Source organism: Hippocampus guttulatus, chromosome 2 (genome assembly GCF_054856545.1).
Source record: "Hippocampus guttulatus isolate MCC_2025c chromosome 2, RoL_Hgut_1.0, whole genome shotgun sequence".
In the NCBI taxonomy this organism is placed as follows: Eukaryota; Metazoa; Chordata; class Actinopteri; order Syngnathiformes; family Syngnathidae; genus Hippocampus; species Hippocampus guttulatus.
The window spans coordinates 17,125,552-17,141,677 of record NC_141262.1 but is presented as its reverse complement, the minus strand read 5'-3'; the positions used below and the strand labels follow the sequence as shown (position 1 = coordinate 17,141,677).

Here is a 16,126-nt window from a genome sequence, read left to right as displayed (position 1 = left end):
TCCGATCGCCATGTTGGGAACCACTTACTGTGAGACCATGAATCATGACCATTTTCTTCCCCAACCAGTCAATTAATATGGAGCCATTTGTCGCTTAAATCTTTCCCTTTCTGCGTCATCCTTTTCCTCTTTTCGTCTGCATGGCCCTCATTTATCTGCTCTTTTTCCCGCAACATCTTCCCTTGCCTGTTTTCTTGCTCTTTTTCATCCTCGGGGGATTTGTGCATTAATATTCTCTCAGTTCTTGCTGTCTTTTCATATTCTCTCTGTTCCTCTTCTCACTCCAGACGTTCGGAAAGCATGACACGATTTCTTCCTTCGGCCTCTGACCATTGGCCTTCTCTGTGCTCAGCGGGCACCTCCTCCTTTTTAATCACCCCTCCTCCTTCCTCTGTCCACTGACCCTCACTCTTTCTTTTTTGTCACAGCATCACGTGCTCTGCTGCTTTGGATGCTGTCTTTTGCAGATGATACCGGCAAGCACTTTGCCTCTCTGAATTATGCATTGAGATTACATAAAAACCACATGAAGCAACTGATCTATTTTTAATCCAACTCGTTTGCTTGTTAAACCTGCTTCTCTGTGATCGTGTGTGTGTGTGTGTGTGTGTGTGTGTGTGTGTGTGTGTGTGTGTGTGTGTGTGTGTGTGTGTGTGTGTGTGTGTGTGTGTGAGACAAAGCTAACATGAGTAAGGGGAAGCTCAAGTTAAAAAGACCGCAACCTAAATCTGACTATACTTCTGCTAGTCTCTGTCACTTGAATTTAATTCAAATTAGTGTTCTTGGTATGTTGCATCTCAGCGAACTGTAGTAGAAGCTTGGAAACTTTGAAATTGGTTAAAATTATGGCAAAAAAGATAAATAGATCAGTTTCATGTAACCACCCCTTGACAAAGAAGCGAGTTCCGGGTTCAATTCCAGCTCCGGCCTCCCTGTGTGGAGTTTGGATGTTCTCCCCGGGCCTGCGTGGGTTTTCTCCGGGTACTCCGGTTTCCTCCCACATTCCAAAAACATGCATGGCACCCTGATTGAACACTCAAATTGTCACTCGGTGTGAGTGTGAGCACGGATGGTTGTTCGTCTCTGTGTGCCCTGCTAGCAACCAGTTCATGGTGTCCCCCGCCTGCTGCCCGAAGACAGCTGTGATAGACCCCAGCACCCCTCGCGAGGATAAAGCGGATCAGAAAATGAATGGATGGATGGATACTGCTTGCTCTCTTTGTCTGCTGAGCTGTCTTATTGCAAAGACACCTGTTGCTTTCGATCCACCATCATCAAACAGAAAAAGTGCCATCTATGGGTGGCTTTTGCACCTCTCGAGAGCAAATGTCAGTCGGGAAACAACACACACAGCTCAGCAAAGGGCACAGCAGTCGCTTGTATTCTTGGGCATGACCTAGATTGAGAGCGCCATCACAATAGACGACAATTCATCTGATACAATGGGTAATCTTTCCATCAATTTCTCCCCCTGATACTATCTGTGTGTGCGCGTGTCACTGAACGCGTGCGGGGATGCAAGACTGTTATCTATGGGGAGGACAGGCAAAAGATAAGAAGGAAAGTCAGGGACTTCAAATGGAAAAGAGGGACACAAATGAAGGTCGACACGATGAGGGAAGAGGGCGAGAGGTGGCTGTGAGAGACAAGAAAGGACACTGTCCTTCCCCCACCGTCTGCCCAGCCATCCTTCCTCTTCTACACACCTCCTCCGCTGCCCCCTCCCAGAAGAATAAAAAAGAGCTGACGGTGGTGGAGGCCAGGCGTATAGCCCAGGTGTCAGCACCTTGCATCGCCTGGGAGCAAGGGAGAGAGGGAAGAATGAATAATAAAGAAGACACAAAAAACAGACAAGTAGCGATGAGATGTCTGGAGTGAGAATGAGTGTACCCTGGCAGCGAATCCTGAAGCTACATCCACCTTTTCAGCAACGTTTACACTCCTCCCTGTGTGTGCAATGCCTTGACAAGTGGAGAAAGAATTTGACAAGAGCCAAATTGATTCCTGCGTTTCTATGCAGGTGTTGCAGACTCCCATAGCGTGGGAGTGCCCGAGGCTGCGAGTCATAAATAACACCTGTATTCTACCCAAGATACGATAGAATAGTGTATCAAAGTGTTGGGCTTCATACAGACCAGTGTTTTCCAAAAAATTTGAGCCAGGGCACGCATTTTCCTTCTCATGCATGGCACACCACAAAGTAACTTACAATGGCAGTAAAAATAGGACTTATAAAGTAACTCAGTAAAGAATCTGGGCCTGTTTAAAACCCTCATGTGGTACCTTTAAAATATTTGATCATAGACAGACACAAGAAATTTTGAGAATTGTTCCTATGAGAAGAATTTAAGAAACATAAAGATGAGGCGGCGTAGTGGCGACTGGTTAGCACGTCCGCCTCACATTGCAGCGTTGCAGGGTTCAATTCTGGCTCCGGCCTTCCTGTGTGGAGTTTGCATGTTCTCCACGCACCTGCGTGGGTTTTCGCCCACACTCCAAAAACATGTGTGGCAGGTTAATGGAACTCTCAAAATTGTCCCTTGGTGTGAACGGTTGTTCGTCTGTGTGCTCTGCGATTGACTGGCTACCAGTTCGGGGTATACCCCGCCTACTGCCCCAAGACAGCCGGTATAGGCTCCAGCTCGCCCTCAAGCCTCGTGAGCAAAGGCAGATTTTTAAATGGATGGAAGAATTGTATTCAAGAATCAAAGACAACTGGTAGATCAGTCTTTAAATCTATGTAAACTTTCAATTGATGATTTTACATTAATTCAAAATTGTACTCAAGTAAATATTTGTTACAAGCTCCATAAAAAAATAGGCAGTAGTTGCAATCACGATTATGGAAAACCGTGCAGTTAAGGAGTTAAAAAAAATTGTGATTCAAAGGGGTTTTTCTACCTCGGGTACTCAAAGCACTATTAGCGCATTCACACAGCATCAGGAGCAGCTGGCGGTTCAGTGTATCTTGCGCAAGGTCAGAATGAACGGGGATCAAACCAGCAACCTCTGGGTTGGGGAACAACCACCCTGCCACTGAGCCATGCCGCCCCATTTTAAAGTACCGGTATATTATCTTGAATAAGTGGTGCAGCAGATAAAGCATTGTATTTGTTTACACCTAGAAGATTATTCAAAATAGATTAAACCGAATAACTACCACCAAAAAAATTAATCCAACTTTATGCATACCTTGGCCAAATTTTGAACGAAGTTTATGTTTATTTGGTGAATGGGCATCATTTAGTTTTACCGAAAAGAGACACTGGAGCCTGCAAATAAAATATTGGCACGACACGTTCTTATTTCTTATGGTTGTGTAATGTTGTAAAATGTATCCCTATGAGAGTTTTTTTTCTTTTAATGTTGTATGTATCTAATTGACATTTTTTACATGTGACCATTGATGTTTAATAAGTCAATTTTCCTTAGTCGTCCATCCTACTCAAAATATATCGTTCATTATATATTCCATCGAATTCAAGGTATCCATAGATTCCCTTCCTATGACTGTCTGATACGCATAAATTGGTCTGGAGATAAAGGAGCTAGTATTCAGGGTATGTATTATAAGAAACCTCTTGAAAATGAGATCGAGATGAAACAGATGAGTTAGTCTCGGGAATTCATCCCTCAAATAAAGTTCTGAATAAGGACACAGAAAAAAAAATGTAAGAGCATGAGGTACAAACACAGTCCCTTCCCCACAGCAGACAATAATAGAACATGGAAGGAAAAGAAGAGGACAAGAGAAGGAGTCACAGAGTGATCTCTTCAGAGAGCAATCTGTCATCTGCTCTCTGAGAGATGGAGTAAAGGCCCCCAAATAAAAGCAGGAGATGCTGTCAGCTTGAAAGACGGTTGTGAGATGCCGAGGTATAGAGGAGGAAAAATGTAAAAAGAAAAAAAAACTTTTTTTATAGGTTTGCTGCCAGTTTTGTCAGACTTTCTCAGCTTTATACTTTAAGCATCTCATGCCGAGTTAATGGCTTCTTCTTTTTTTTAAATTGACAGCAGTGACACAGAATAAAAAGAGCACTCGATGAAAGCTGCCCGAGTAGCCATGTAAATGACAGTCTATACTTAGAGGGTCGATCCTGCGCTCCCCTCTGGCGCTATGAGCTTTCAAGCGTGTTTGTTATCATACCAAACTTCATCGTGTATTGTTCATGTGATATGTCCTCAAACAAACAGCCACTCTCCTCCTTCCTGTCTCTATCCGTTTGTGTGCAGCAATCAACCTACTGGGTTTGACGTGGCAGCTGAAGCCGTCCGACAGCCCGGTGTTAAACAACGGACTGGGGGGCGCTGTGCCTGTGAACAGTGATGTGGCCACGCTGCCTTCTGGAGGCAGAGGTATGAACTGCAGTACGCACGCCCTCTGAAACAGCCTCAACCATGTCTGCAGAGATGGACACGTTGCAAGCAAAAAGACTCAATAGAACAGGATAAGACAAACCAGATAAAGATGAAGATAAAGATATGTAGACTTCATGACTTGATTCAGCATTAAATAAAATAGCTGTATGCATGGCATATTCCCTCTTTTATTGCTTTGCAAATTATTTGTAGTTAGAAGACAAAATAAATGGGCACAGCTTCGCTTAAATTCTGACTGGATAATCTGGTCTGAACTTCTGCGTTCTGCATAAAAACCACAAAAAGACACCACAAAAATGCTAAATTAGTGACAACGGAAAGAAATCCAGTTGATTGTCATTTGTTTCAGATCAAATGGAGATTTTCCTCAATGCCAGAAGCTGGTGGTTTTTAGGCTAGCACAAGACAATGTATTCGCCACAAATGGTTCTTGTAGCCGATGGCATGAAATATTCTCTTACATAATGCAATGGATGTGGAATAGCTGTCATCTTTGAATCTGTTGCATCTGGATCGAAAATGCTCTCAGGTTCAAATCTTGGCATGATGCCCCTGTTCTTGTTTTTTCCCCAAGACTTCGATCAATAAATCAAGATCTCATCCACTGTCGACTTCACTCTTCTCCGTATGCATCTTTTAACAGAATATCGTCATTCGCGGATGTTGAAAAAGTGACGAGCAGAAAGCAAGTCCAGATAGCTGAGAATTTGAATTCAGTCCAGTAACAAAGTACTTGTACTCTCCAAACCCAGCCCTCGCGCTGTTCCCTTTGGCGGAGATAATGATGGACCTTCAACTAACTGTGTTGTTGTCTTTTGAGTTGACAAATAAAAGAATAGCATAATTTACAGTCCACTGCCCCTGCCTTCAAAGCTTTTAAATAACATTGTCTGCTGCTAATAGAGTTTTGCACCCAAATGGGCTCATACCAACTTAAAGACGTCCATAAATTACGGCGCCATGTGAGCTATGCAATCACTAAGAGCTTTTTAACCACTCTGCTGAGTTATGGAGAGCAATCATCCGTTTATCAGCCAAATAAAATATCTGTATATTCACCCACACCCCCACTGCATTCTTTTAAGGACCCACCTCCATGCATTTTTCTTGTTTCACTTACTCTGCATGCTTCCACAGCATGGCCGACTTGTTTGAAGCTACTTTGTGCTTAAGCTCAGCAGTATGACTAAGAGCCCTGTGTTCCCAGATCTTGTTATTCGCCATGTAACTTTGACTGCTTCACTATTCTGCACACACGTTCTTCTTACCGGTATATTTTCATGTCTGGGCTCCAAAGCCGCCAGGGTTAGATGGCTGTCCTGATTGCAGTCTGCTGTGAGTTTCGTCCTGCGATTCTGTGTGCTTATCTGCTTTATCCTCAGTCTTTAAGACGAGTAATATAGTTTTTTTTAGTTACACAACGGTATCACACTGCACCTCGATTTAATAGCGAACTACATTTATTTTTACATTAACTTTTACAGCTAGAAGTTCTGTTCGGTCCGTCTGAACTTCTGCCGGAGTGCATGGGCTCGTGTTTTAGCCACGCCCACACAGTAGAGCGGCATAACCTAACAGTATATTGGAGTTTTACTCTGTGTGACTCCACAGTCTGAACTGGTTTTATCAGGTCTGAATTTAGTGTATTGAAGGGTGCGGGTGATTAGGAAGATGCAGAACGAGCAAATGGAAGGTAACTCGATGAAACAGTCAAAACCAGGTCACAATCTAATTATGTGTGCAAAAGAGGCCGAAATCTAAAAGTTCTCACTCTCTGCCAATCAAATGCCCTGACGTACATAAGAAGTTTATTTTGTTCTAAGCTTTTGATTCAGACAATGGCTTTAATCACAGATCATGCAGTTTCTTTCCCCCTCGCCCCAGGTCCGTGGACGGGACGGAACAGCAGTATAGACACGGGCAACATTGACGTCGGGAGGAGAGTGACACAAGAAGTCCCGCCTGGTGTATTTTGGAGGTCCTTGTTGTACCTCAGTCAAGCACAGTTCCTCAAGTTCAACATATCCTTGGGCAAGGATGCCCTGTTCGGAGTCTATATTCGTAAGGGCCTGCCCCCGTCGCATGCACAGGTAAATAGCGGCAAAAGCAAAGGAAGATCTGACACTTCCTTCGACATGTCTCTATGTTCTAGTCACACAAATAGCATTTTATTCATTAGTCCCATGTATAGAGAAACCATTAGCATCAGTTCTCATGACGTGGGATATTTGGTGAATCGTTGCTTGAAAAAAACTCACTGAATCCACGAGTTACATTGAATTGATCTTACATCAATGTGACCCTTCGATTTATTACAAAGTTCAGAGCCGTGTTGATTTGTAGATAACCATTTCACTTCCTGAATAGGCTAGTTTTTTGAAACCGACATTTGTGGCCAGTGAGCTCCATAGTCCCTGTGGTTCTCTTTGTTTGCCTTCTGCAGCCTTTCCTCACAGTTTCCAGCCACTCTTACACTTTTTACTGACATTTACTGTATTTTCCTGACCCATACAGTTAAATGTCACACTCTTAGAAAAAAGCAACACTCACACTTCCTGGCTGAATTCCAGATTTGACGCTATTCTGATGCCTCACTTTTCATTGAAATTTCTCCCCTACATTTTCCTGCAGTATGATTACATGGAGCGCTTGGATGGGAAGGAGAAATGGAGTGTGGTGGAATCTCCAAGAGAGAGGAGGAGCATCCAGACCGTGGTTCTTAATGAGGCAGTGTTTGTCCAGTACCTGGATGCCGGAGCCTGGCATCTGGCCTTTTACAATGATGGTCGTGAGAGAGAGACAGTTTCCTTCAGTACAAACATAATGGGTGAGTCAATATAATAACAAAACAAAGTAGTAAGGTGGATGTCTCGTCTAGCCACTATAACATGCAGGCTTTTAAAATGCAATTTATATGTACAGTCTGAGGTGTGTGTGAGTGTGCGCAAGTGTGTGTGTGTGTGTTTGTATATATATATATATATATATATACAGTATATACATACAGTACATATATATCAGCTACAACTGATTACCTTTTTTGTAGTCTCCCCATGTGCTACCTCTGCAATGAGGTAAGAGGAACTATAATGGTTAAATTAATAACTCTCGTATAGTGTCGCTCAAAATCAAGCACTTGTAAAGGCTCATTTTAATGTTATTCCTGCTCTGTGTAATTTGTATGTATTTTTGTTGTCCTCGAAGCAATAGACAAAACCACTCAGTTACTTGAAATAGTTATCAATAAAAATCATGGAGTAATCAAACCCCAACAAAAACTGAATGCTGCTTTGACCTCTTAAATTAATTATTTTGAGCTCCTGAAGGGACTGCAATTAATTTCGACTGTGTTTGGGGCAGCATGACGAGAACATGACAGAGTCAGTCAAGCAGAGCGAGAAAGAATCCTTCAGCGTTGCTGTCTCATGTCAGCGCTTTTACACCAGGGGGACTGTCGAGAAGCAGAGGCCGAGGTGGCAAGGGCACAGTGGAGTGAGTCAAGAGTGGGGAGCTGGTGGGAAGCCATAATGGTGGGGGCCAAGCGACAACGGGGTGAAGTGGTGGGAATTATGCGAGGAGTGGAAGAGAGGTGGCATTAGGATAAGAGGCAGACGAGGGCTGGAGATTCGCAGGAAGTAGATGAGGACACCGACAGAAGAGAAGGAAAGGCAGGATTTCACTTGAGTAGCGAGAGTGGGATCTGACAAAAGCATAATGGGACCGCATTAGCAAACCCCGCTGAACTCTCTTCTCAGCGGATTTAGTGACAACAAAAGTCAATAGAATACCAAAATGTAACACTCCAACTTACATCGCAATCCATATTTGGTTGTGATAATAATGCCTTTGTGGCCTCAAGTGAGGGGTAAGCTGTTACCAAAATGTTAGGATGTTTCTTTTTAATAACTAATTGAGAGAGACAAAGCGAGTAAGCTGCTAAAACACGTTACTTGAATTTAATTCTGTGGTCAAGATAAATAGGAGGAAGCCTTCTGCCGGAATGAATGCATTCGCTCTCCCCGTTGGAAAAAGCCCCAGGAAAAGATTAAATACATTTCCTTTTGATACTGCATGTGTAAAAATGTGAGATTTGGAGCTTCTTTGCTCCACACGAGTTTGAATTTCGTAGTGGCAATGGTTTAATGAACGCTTTGATGCTTTCTCACCATCTTCTTATTCTCTCTGCATCTCTGTCACACTTTGTCTTCCTCACAGATTCTGTGCAAGAGTGCCCGCGCAATTGCCATGGGAACGGAGAGTGCAATTCTGGCGTATGCCATTGCTTCCCAGGATTCCACGGCATGGACTGCTCCAAAGGTATTGGCTACTTACCATCGTATTCCTTCCCTAATTAGAGAAACATCATCGAAGAGAGGAGGTTTGGGACAATTAAGTGCGGTGACAAGATGACTGATGATGACTGGCAGCTCGCCAAACCAATGTCTCCCTTGCTCCGTGCTCACCTGAGATAGACAGTTTTGATGAATAGTTTCGTTACCTTTTGCCTGTAATTACCCTTTGTGTCAGCGGCACACTCCAGCCTCCTAACCACTCTATTTAGTCTCCACCCAGTCATGGGAAGGTGGTGTGTGTGTGTGTGTGTGTGGAGGTGAGCAGAGTGAGTTGTACAAATGTCGTTGAAATTGGGTTCACGTAAAAATCCCAGGAATAAGCATTTTTCCATCTTTCTACTTGTGTATAATACGGTCCCCCGATCTGCACATTTTAGTTACTGTTTCCCTCGGAGGGCCATTCTGACTGAAACCAAAGAAAAGGCGTCAAGAATAACGGTTTATTCAACTGTTGTGTAAGTTACTGGAATGAGAGTTTTGGTTACAAGAAAAAGCTTACAATATCTCTCCTATCTGTGACATATGAGAATTTGAATTTTTTTACAAATTTACAAAGTATCATGGAAGTTGATTTGCTTTCGTAGGCCACATAAAATGATATGGCGGGCCAGATCTGGCCCCCGGGCCTTGAGTTTGACACCGATGGTTTAGAGTGATGAATTAACCTACTGAGCATGTTTTGGGAATGTGGGATGAAAGCGAAGTACCCGGTCAAAACACACGGAGGCACAGGGAGACAACAACTCCGCACAGGAATCGAACCCACGACCTCTGCACTGTGAGGCGGACAAGCTAACCAGTCTCTCACTGTGCCACCCATTTTAAAATTAAGTTTTTGAAAATCTTGTCTACATGCTTATTTTAGTAAGCTATTTTTATTTATTTATTTATTTTTGCTTTTTCTTTCAGATCACCCTTAACTCTGTTCTACATTTCAGTATTTAAAGCATATTGACTTACCGGTACATTGTGTATGATATGTGCTATAAATCAGTGATTCCATATTTGTTACAACCCCTCGGTACTGCGCAGGTACACAATACGACTTTTTTTTTTTCTTATCAAGCCTCCCCTGCAATACCCAACCTTGATTTAGGATCTATATTTTATTCCTTGCAAAATTGACCAGATTTTACAGTATTTTCCCCCTCCTCCTTGTTTTCTGCCAGCGGCATGCCCGGTGCTGTGCAGTGGAAACGGCCAGTACGACAAAGGCTCCTGTGCATGTTACAGTGGATGGAAAGGACCTGAGTGTGATGTCCCTGTCACGCAATGCCTTGACCCTCTTTGCAGCGGCCACGGCAGCTGCACCAATGGTAACTGTGTGTGCTCCATCGGCTACAAAGGCCAGAGCTGTGCTGAAGGTGAGAGGAGGTCCATTTCAATCATTGTGAAATACTTAGGAAGGTTGAAGTAATGCCACTGGGCATGGAAGAATTGAGTATGAAATGTTAGAAAATGTACTTCACTTTGGTAAGTTGAAATGGTATTATTTCCCAGATGGCTGAATGAAAATTTGGTCAATCCTCTAAATCAATAAAAATTAGATTTAGAGGATTAAGCCATACATTTAAACCCGTAATTTTCTTCACATTGCAGTGAATTTGTTGGCCAAGCGTGGGTCGCAACCTACAGTATCTACTGTTAACGTTCTCTACAGTAGTTGTAGTCCGGTATTGAGAACATTTTAAGCAGTCCGACCTGGCACCAAATGCAGCAGAATGCTCCTCTATCTGGACCGGCCGTTCCGAAAATGTAATCTGGATCTAAATGATCTGGATTTGGCAATGCTATGGGGGATCAGGTAATCCGTTTTACGTTTTCTATGCCGTTTTTTCAAAGCAATACTGGATTGGATCACCCTGAGCAACCGTTTTCAAAATTACCAAATCTCGTTTACCAGTGCCCTCAATGGGGCAACAGATCACAATGTGGGCTGCTTGCAATGGAAAGAACAACAGGTACAAGAGCCAACAAATGAGTTGTGTTTTGTTTCGGGTTTTTTTTGGGGGGGTTAGACAAAACACAAAAAAGCTTGCGCTCTATTTATGATTTCTTTTATGACCACTCCTCGTAGCCACAACAAATAACAAATATACAAACGCACTGTGGAGATTTTCAAGAAGTCATAAATTAACAAAATAAAAAAACGTTTTTGCTCTATTAGATATTACTAAATAAAGCCCCTCCCCTTGGTGCCAAGATGCTTCAAAATGGCACCAAAGCAATATTATTATCCGATATTAGACATGGCTTTGGCCTGAGCACCAAAACAGTGAACGGGGAGCAGCACTTTTGGTGAATCACAGAGAATGGTTGCTAGAAAAAAAAGTGTGCAACTAGGCAAATTTGCACGTGATGATATATGCAGGGTTTCACGGTTTGGTTCCTTACTTGCATACCTGCATTAAAAATGATTTATATTTGTAGTCACTGTAGTTGTTAATACTGTGCTTAATTGACTGTATGATTTAATTTCTTCTCAGAGAAGCCAAGTGAGCCAGTTTCGGAATAAAAAGGGGTGCGTTCACTTTGTAATTCGTCATCAAACTTGGAGAGAAAAAGTCAAATATACGAGGAATACTATTTCAATCTTAGCTGACTTGAAAATTGAATTCAATTGATATCGCGCACCATGCTGCCCATGCGATACCCTGCTGAAGTCTTGTGAGCATCGACTCGATAAAGATGCATCACCGTGTGTCATTTCTTTTCCCAGCCATAATGTCTCCGCATATGGTGATTATTTTAGAAGAAACATGGTTGTTTGTAGCCAAACAAGCACATCGTACATTCACTGCTACACTCTGCCTCGCGCCAGTGTGACAGATCATCATCGCTCGATCTCACACTGAGCGAGCGTCCCTTCCCTCCATATATACACAAAGTTGACGGATGGTACTGCAGCCAAACACATCACACATTTTTATTAAGGGATTCAATGGCATCTATTGATCTCCGTTACGAAGTACCTGCCTGCCACACTCTTGGTCGTCACAGAGATGGACGAGCAAGAGTTGGAAAAATGGCATCAAAGTTTAAGGGGTCAAAGCAGCAACATAAGGTGAAATGCGTGCCAGTCAGAATGGGAGGCTTTGAATGAGCATGAGCAAGTGTGTCCCAGAGGGAAATATGAGGAGGATTAAGAGTGGAGTAGGACGAGTGTTTAGGAGATTGGCAGGCCAAAGAGGTCAAGGGAATAGGTTGCAGAACGAGGTCCGCATTGCTCCTGGTCTTCACCTGAAATCAATCTCCTTTGCTTTCATATCTGATATTCATCCCAGCAGAGTCCCTCAAACAATTTACCTGGAGTGCCGCTGACATGAAAATCAATAGCTGTGAGTCACCTTTTCTGCCGGGCAAACACAAATGGAGATTGCGATGTGGGAGCATGCGTGCAAAAAGGTAGTGGGGGGTGGGGGGGGATCAATAGTGGCTGAGGAGTGAAAAGAGGACGAGGTGAGGATGAGTGAGCTTGACAGAGCAAAAAGGGCAAGCCAGAGGAAGGGTCAGGTTGGGGCGTGGGGAGGTGTTCTTTTTACTTGGGAGGAGGTCATTTGTCAAATTATTTTGTTTTTCTTTTGTTGTGGGTCTTTTTTTTCCGTAGCGGGCCGTTTGTCAGATTCTCCTGAGTAGACATCACATGCACATGTTGCTCTTTCATAGCAGTACACAATTAAAAGATGCTGCTATTCATTATTGTGTGCTTTAATTGCCCCAGTGATTTCTGCTTGTCTTGTCTTTTCTTGCATTATCCTTTGGTGTACACAAAGGATGAAAAGATGCCTCCTGTCATTTCTGTCTATAAACACCTACTCATAACATTTCTTTGTCTACAAGCGTAAACTGTGATGTGCCATTTGCTCATTTGCGGTGGTCTTTTTTTGATTGGATTTCTCTTGCTTTATGCAGTGGATTGCCTGGACCCGACGTGTTCCAACAATGGCATCTGTGTGAATGGCGAGTGCCACTGTAAGCCAGGCTGGGGCGGGCTCCACTGTGAGCTGCCTCGTGCCCAGTGTCCGGACCAGTGCCACGGCCATGGTGCCTTCATTCCAGACACTGGCCTGTGTAGCTGTGACCCAAACTGGATGGGACCTGACTGCTCTATGGGTAAGTCCAAACAAAGAGATCCTGATGTTTCCAATGCAGTCAGTTAGCAGTCATCTAATTAGCCAATTATATCTTTTTGTGGGAGTAATAATAGAAAGCTATTGATCTATCTTTACAGCTTTGCTTTTTTATTTTTCCAATTAAGATACAAAATAATGAATCTGAACACCTGAATAACCCCGGTGACATTGCGCTGTATTGTGGTGAAGTCTTAGATTTGTGTTTTTAATGCGAACATAACCAGGTCATATGAAAACACAAAACCAAACACAAAATGACAAAGGCTAAAGTGACCCCTATTGAGTGCGAACACACTTTAATTCAGCACAGTTTACGGTATGAACGGAAATGCAGACAATTAAAGTGAAAACTAGATCACAAAAAAATAATTGGGAGAAAAGAAAAAGCTCAGCTAATGGCCGCCAAAGATGTTGTCGTAGTGACGTATGTTGTAATGAAGCCATAAACTTGACCTTTTATATAACACACAGAATAACTCATTAATTGGAATATGTGTATGAATTATTTATTGATACCCCCCCCAAAAAAAAATTTTTATGCGATGACAACCAAAACAATATTGCTAATGCCATCATAGTTAATGAAGATGCAGTGCATCCTTCCAAGAAATGGATGGCCTGGCAAAGTAATAAAAAAAAAATATCCTGCTTCCCCTTGCTGCTGTGAGAGCAAAGTTGTATTTATTAAGAAAACAACATAAAAAAAACTCAAATGCCAAATTGAAGCAGAGTGAAAATAAAAGTCTATATTTTTACTGTTCCGCTCTCAAGGGACTTGGTGAGAATTTAGCACCCTTTTAAGATTATCAATGCAGTCATTACAGGCCATAACACGTGAAGAAAAACAAGTTCTGGACCAAAATTACTTTGCTGAAAATTATCGTATGCGGTGACACCTACATTCTCGTAAATTCCCATTGTGAAGTGGAAAACAAGCCGTCCCGTGCATACATATCAGGAGCATTTTTACATTCGGTGTCTTTCATAAAATAAAGCCAGCAGCAGGACTTCAGCATTCATTAAAAGTGCAGCAATGCTTGACTTTAATATAAACAACATTGTTCCACTCAGCAGTATCCCTCAGCAAGTATAGAGCGTTCCAAACATCTGTGCATATTGCATTCCGAGCACACGGGAGTCTCAGACACATAATCAAACTTGTAGCATCTCATCACATGCATCTGGCTACAGATAGGCACTGTAATGGGGGTGCGGGGAATATGCACATTTCTATTGGTCCACATAATTGTACTTGTCACCTACGCTGCAATAAAGACTGCAATAAATTTAAAACCCCAAATAATAAAGTACTGTAATACTCTTGGTTACACTCAATCCGTGATTTTTATATCAGGTTGTCCACCACCTCCGACAATATTACATCGTATTACATAATAATATTACATTGTAGCTACCATAGACTATTGCAGTTTTATTTCGGATTGCATTTAACGTTCATGGGAGCCTACCATAACCAGATATTCCTTCACTCCACGTTAGGTCGTACGCTTGCCAACACATTTTGAACCCTATTAAAAAAAAAAAAAATGTAGTCCTACACCACTGCAAAGTGCAGGTAGCTGCACAGCCTAAAGAACACATCTCACAGTGTCGCTGAAAACTGAAAGTGAATATGTTTGTTGAAGTCGCGATGATGATCCGGCTTTTGACCATTTTAAAGCTGGAGAACCCACAGGGTCAAATTTGACTCCTATAAATTCTGCTACTCAAATGCTACCCTTAAATCCCAAAGGGTCAAATTTGGCCCTAATCCTAAATTAGGATTAAAGCATTAAATATTTGAAAAAAAAACATATTTTGGTGTTCAGTGAACATATAGCAGTCATTTAATGTAAAATTCATCATTTTCCAAAGAGGAAAAGGGTTCTTGGGTTCTCCTGTGTTAAAAGCGTCCTTTATGTCTGACTCTCATCAGTACTCCGCACGGAGTTTTCAATTTTTGTGGCGTATCTGATACAGAGTCTAAATCTCCCTCTCTTCTGCAGAGGTGTGTTCCGTAGACTGTGGAACACACGGAGTGTGCATGGGTGGAGCTTGCCGCTGTGAGGATGGCTGGACGGGAGCAGGTTGTGATCAGCGTGTGTGCAACCCGCTTTGCATCAAACATGGAACCTGCAAGGATGGCAAGTGTCAGTGTCACCAGGGCTGGAATGGAGAGCACTGCACTATCGGTGAGAGCAATTTACTACGTGTGTGTGGAGGTGGGGGCGGGGTTAATGTGCCTTGCTGTGCACCGAGCAGCAGCACCCAGTCAAATTAATCTGTCAAGCCTGTCCAACTTCTTCAACAAATAAGGCTGGAAGAAGTTTAGGAAGACCGAGAATCAATCAGAACAACAAAAAAAAGTGGTTCCTAAACTCCGGAGCAAGAATTAACAGTTTTGTAAGACTGTGGAAGCCCTTCAAGCACCAAGGTTTTTGATAAAAGGTGAAATTTTCACCTGACTGATGTAAAAAAAAAAAGTGAATGGTTGGTGTGTTTGTGTGTTTCCCCCAATGTCAATCAATCAATGTCTCATACTGACATCACTGTCACTTTGGATGGATGAGTGCCAGTTTCTTTGGATTCACCCACAGTGCTTTTAGTCGCAATGTCTCATTTTGCTGTCACCGCAAGCGCTGTGATTGCAACCTGATACACACACACACACACACACACACACACACACACACACACACACACACAACTCCCTCCAACACATACGAAAGCACAGGGGAATAGCAGTTTATGATCTCCTCATTTTCCCCCCATCAGAAAGTAGGGCAGCTTTGACTGCGGCATCAGCCCAAGATGAAAGAATTGTCAGGCCTCAGCTTGGCGCGGCGCAAACTCCACCAGCAAGCAGACACTCACAGCTTATCTCAGTTTGCCTGTTGTTCATTTCAGCTCTGCATGATGTTTCTTGCATCGATGTATTCCTTTATTTGCCAATTCTCCCACTCTCTTACCTTTTGCACATTTTCCTCCCACTGCAGACCATGGGAGCATGGTTAACAAAGCAGGTACCGTATCTTGACTCTGGTGTTTTGTTCATTAGCCTGTGGTGGTAGAAGCTAGCTGCTACATTTGTGGGCTCTTGGCCTGGCTTGGCTCCGTAGACTCTGTGGTGCTATCTGTACGTAGATTAGGGTGCCAGCCTCAATGATAACTCCCTACATGTATTGCACTCCCTCTTGCAGCGGTGCACTACTGCAGGGGTCCGGTGTCATTGAGTCCAGACGCGGGGGGCGGGGGTGCCAT

At 43.0% G+C, this 16,126-nt stretch overlaps 1 protein-coding gene across 5 annotated transcripts in view; it reads left to right on the top strand.

Annotated features, from left to right (window-relative positions):
• LOC147208711 (teneurin-2-like) overlaps nt 1-16,126 on the top strand; it is a 216,592-nt gene that overhangs the window by 176,443 nt on the left and 24,023 nt on the right. For 3 of the 5 annotated variants that reach the window (XM_086099673.1, XM_086099645.1, XM_086099680.1), the window contains 8 exons: nt 4,234-4,356; nt 6,244-6,470; nt 7,012-7,207; nt 8,596-8,697; nt 9,902-10,096; nt 12,645-12,845; nt 14,872-15,057; nt 15,862-15,888. In XM_086099673.1, coding sequence (XP_085955799.1) covers nt 4,234-4,356; nt 6,244-6,470; nt 7,012-7,207; nt 8,596-8,697; nt 9,902-10,096; nt 12,645-12,845; nt 14,872-15,057; nt 15,862-15,888 — 1,257 coding nt within the window. The remainder of the gene's footprint in view (nt 1-4,233; nt 4,357-6,243; nt 6,471-7,011; nt 7,208-8,595; nt 8,698-9,901; nt 10,097-12,644; nt 12,846-14,871; nt 15,058-15,861; nt 15,889-16,126) is intronic. The other 2 variants (XM_086099655.1, XM_086099663.1) reach the window with 2 other exon arrangements.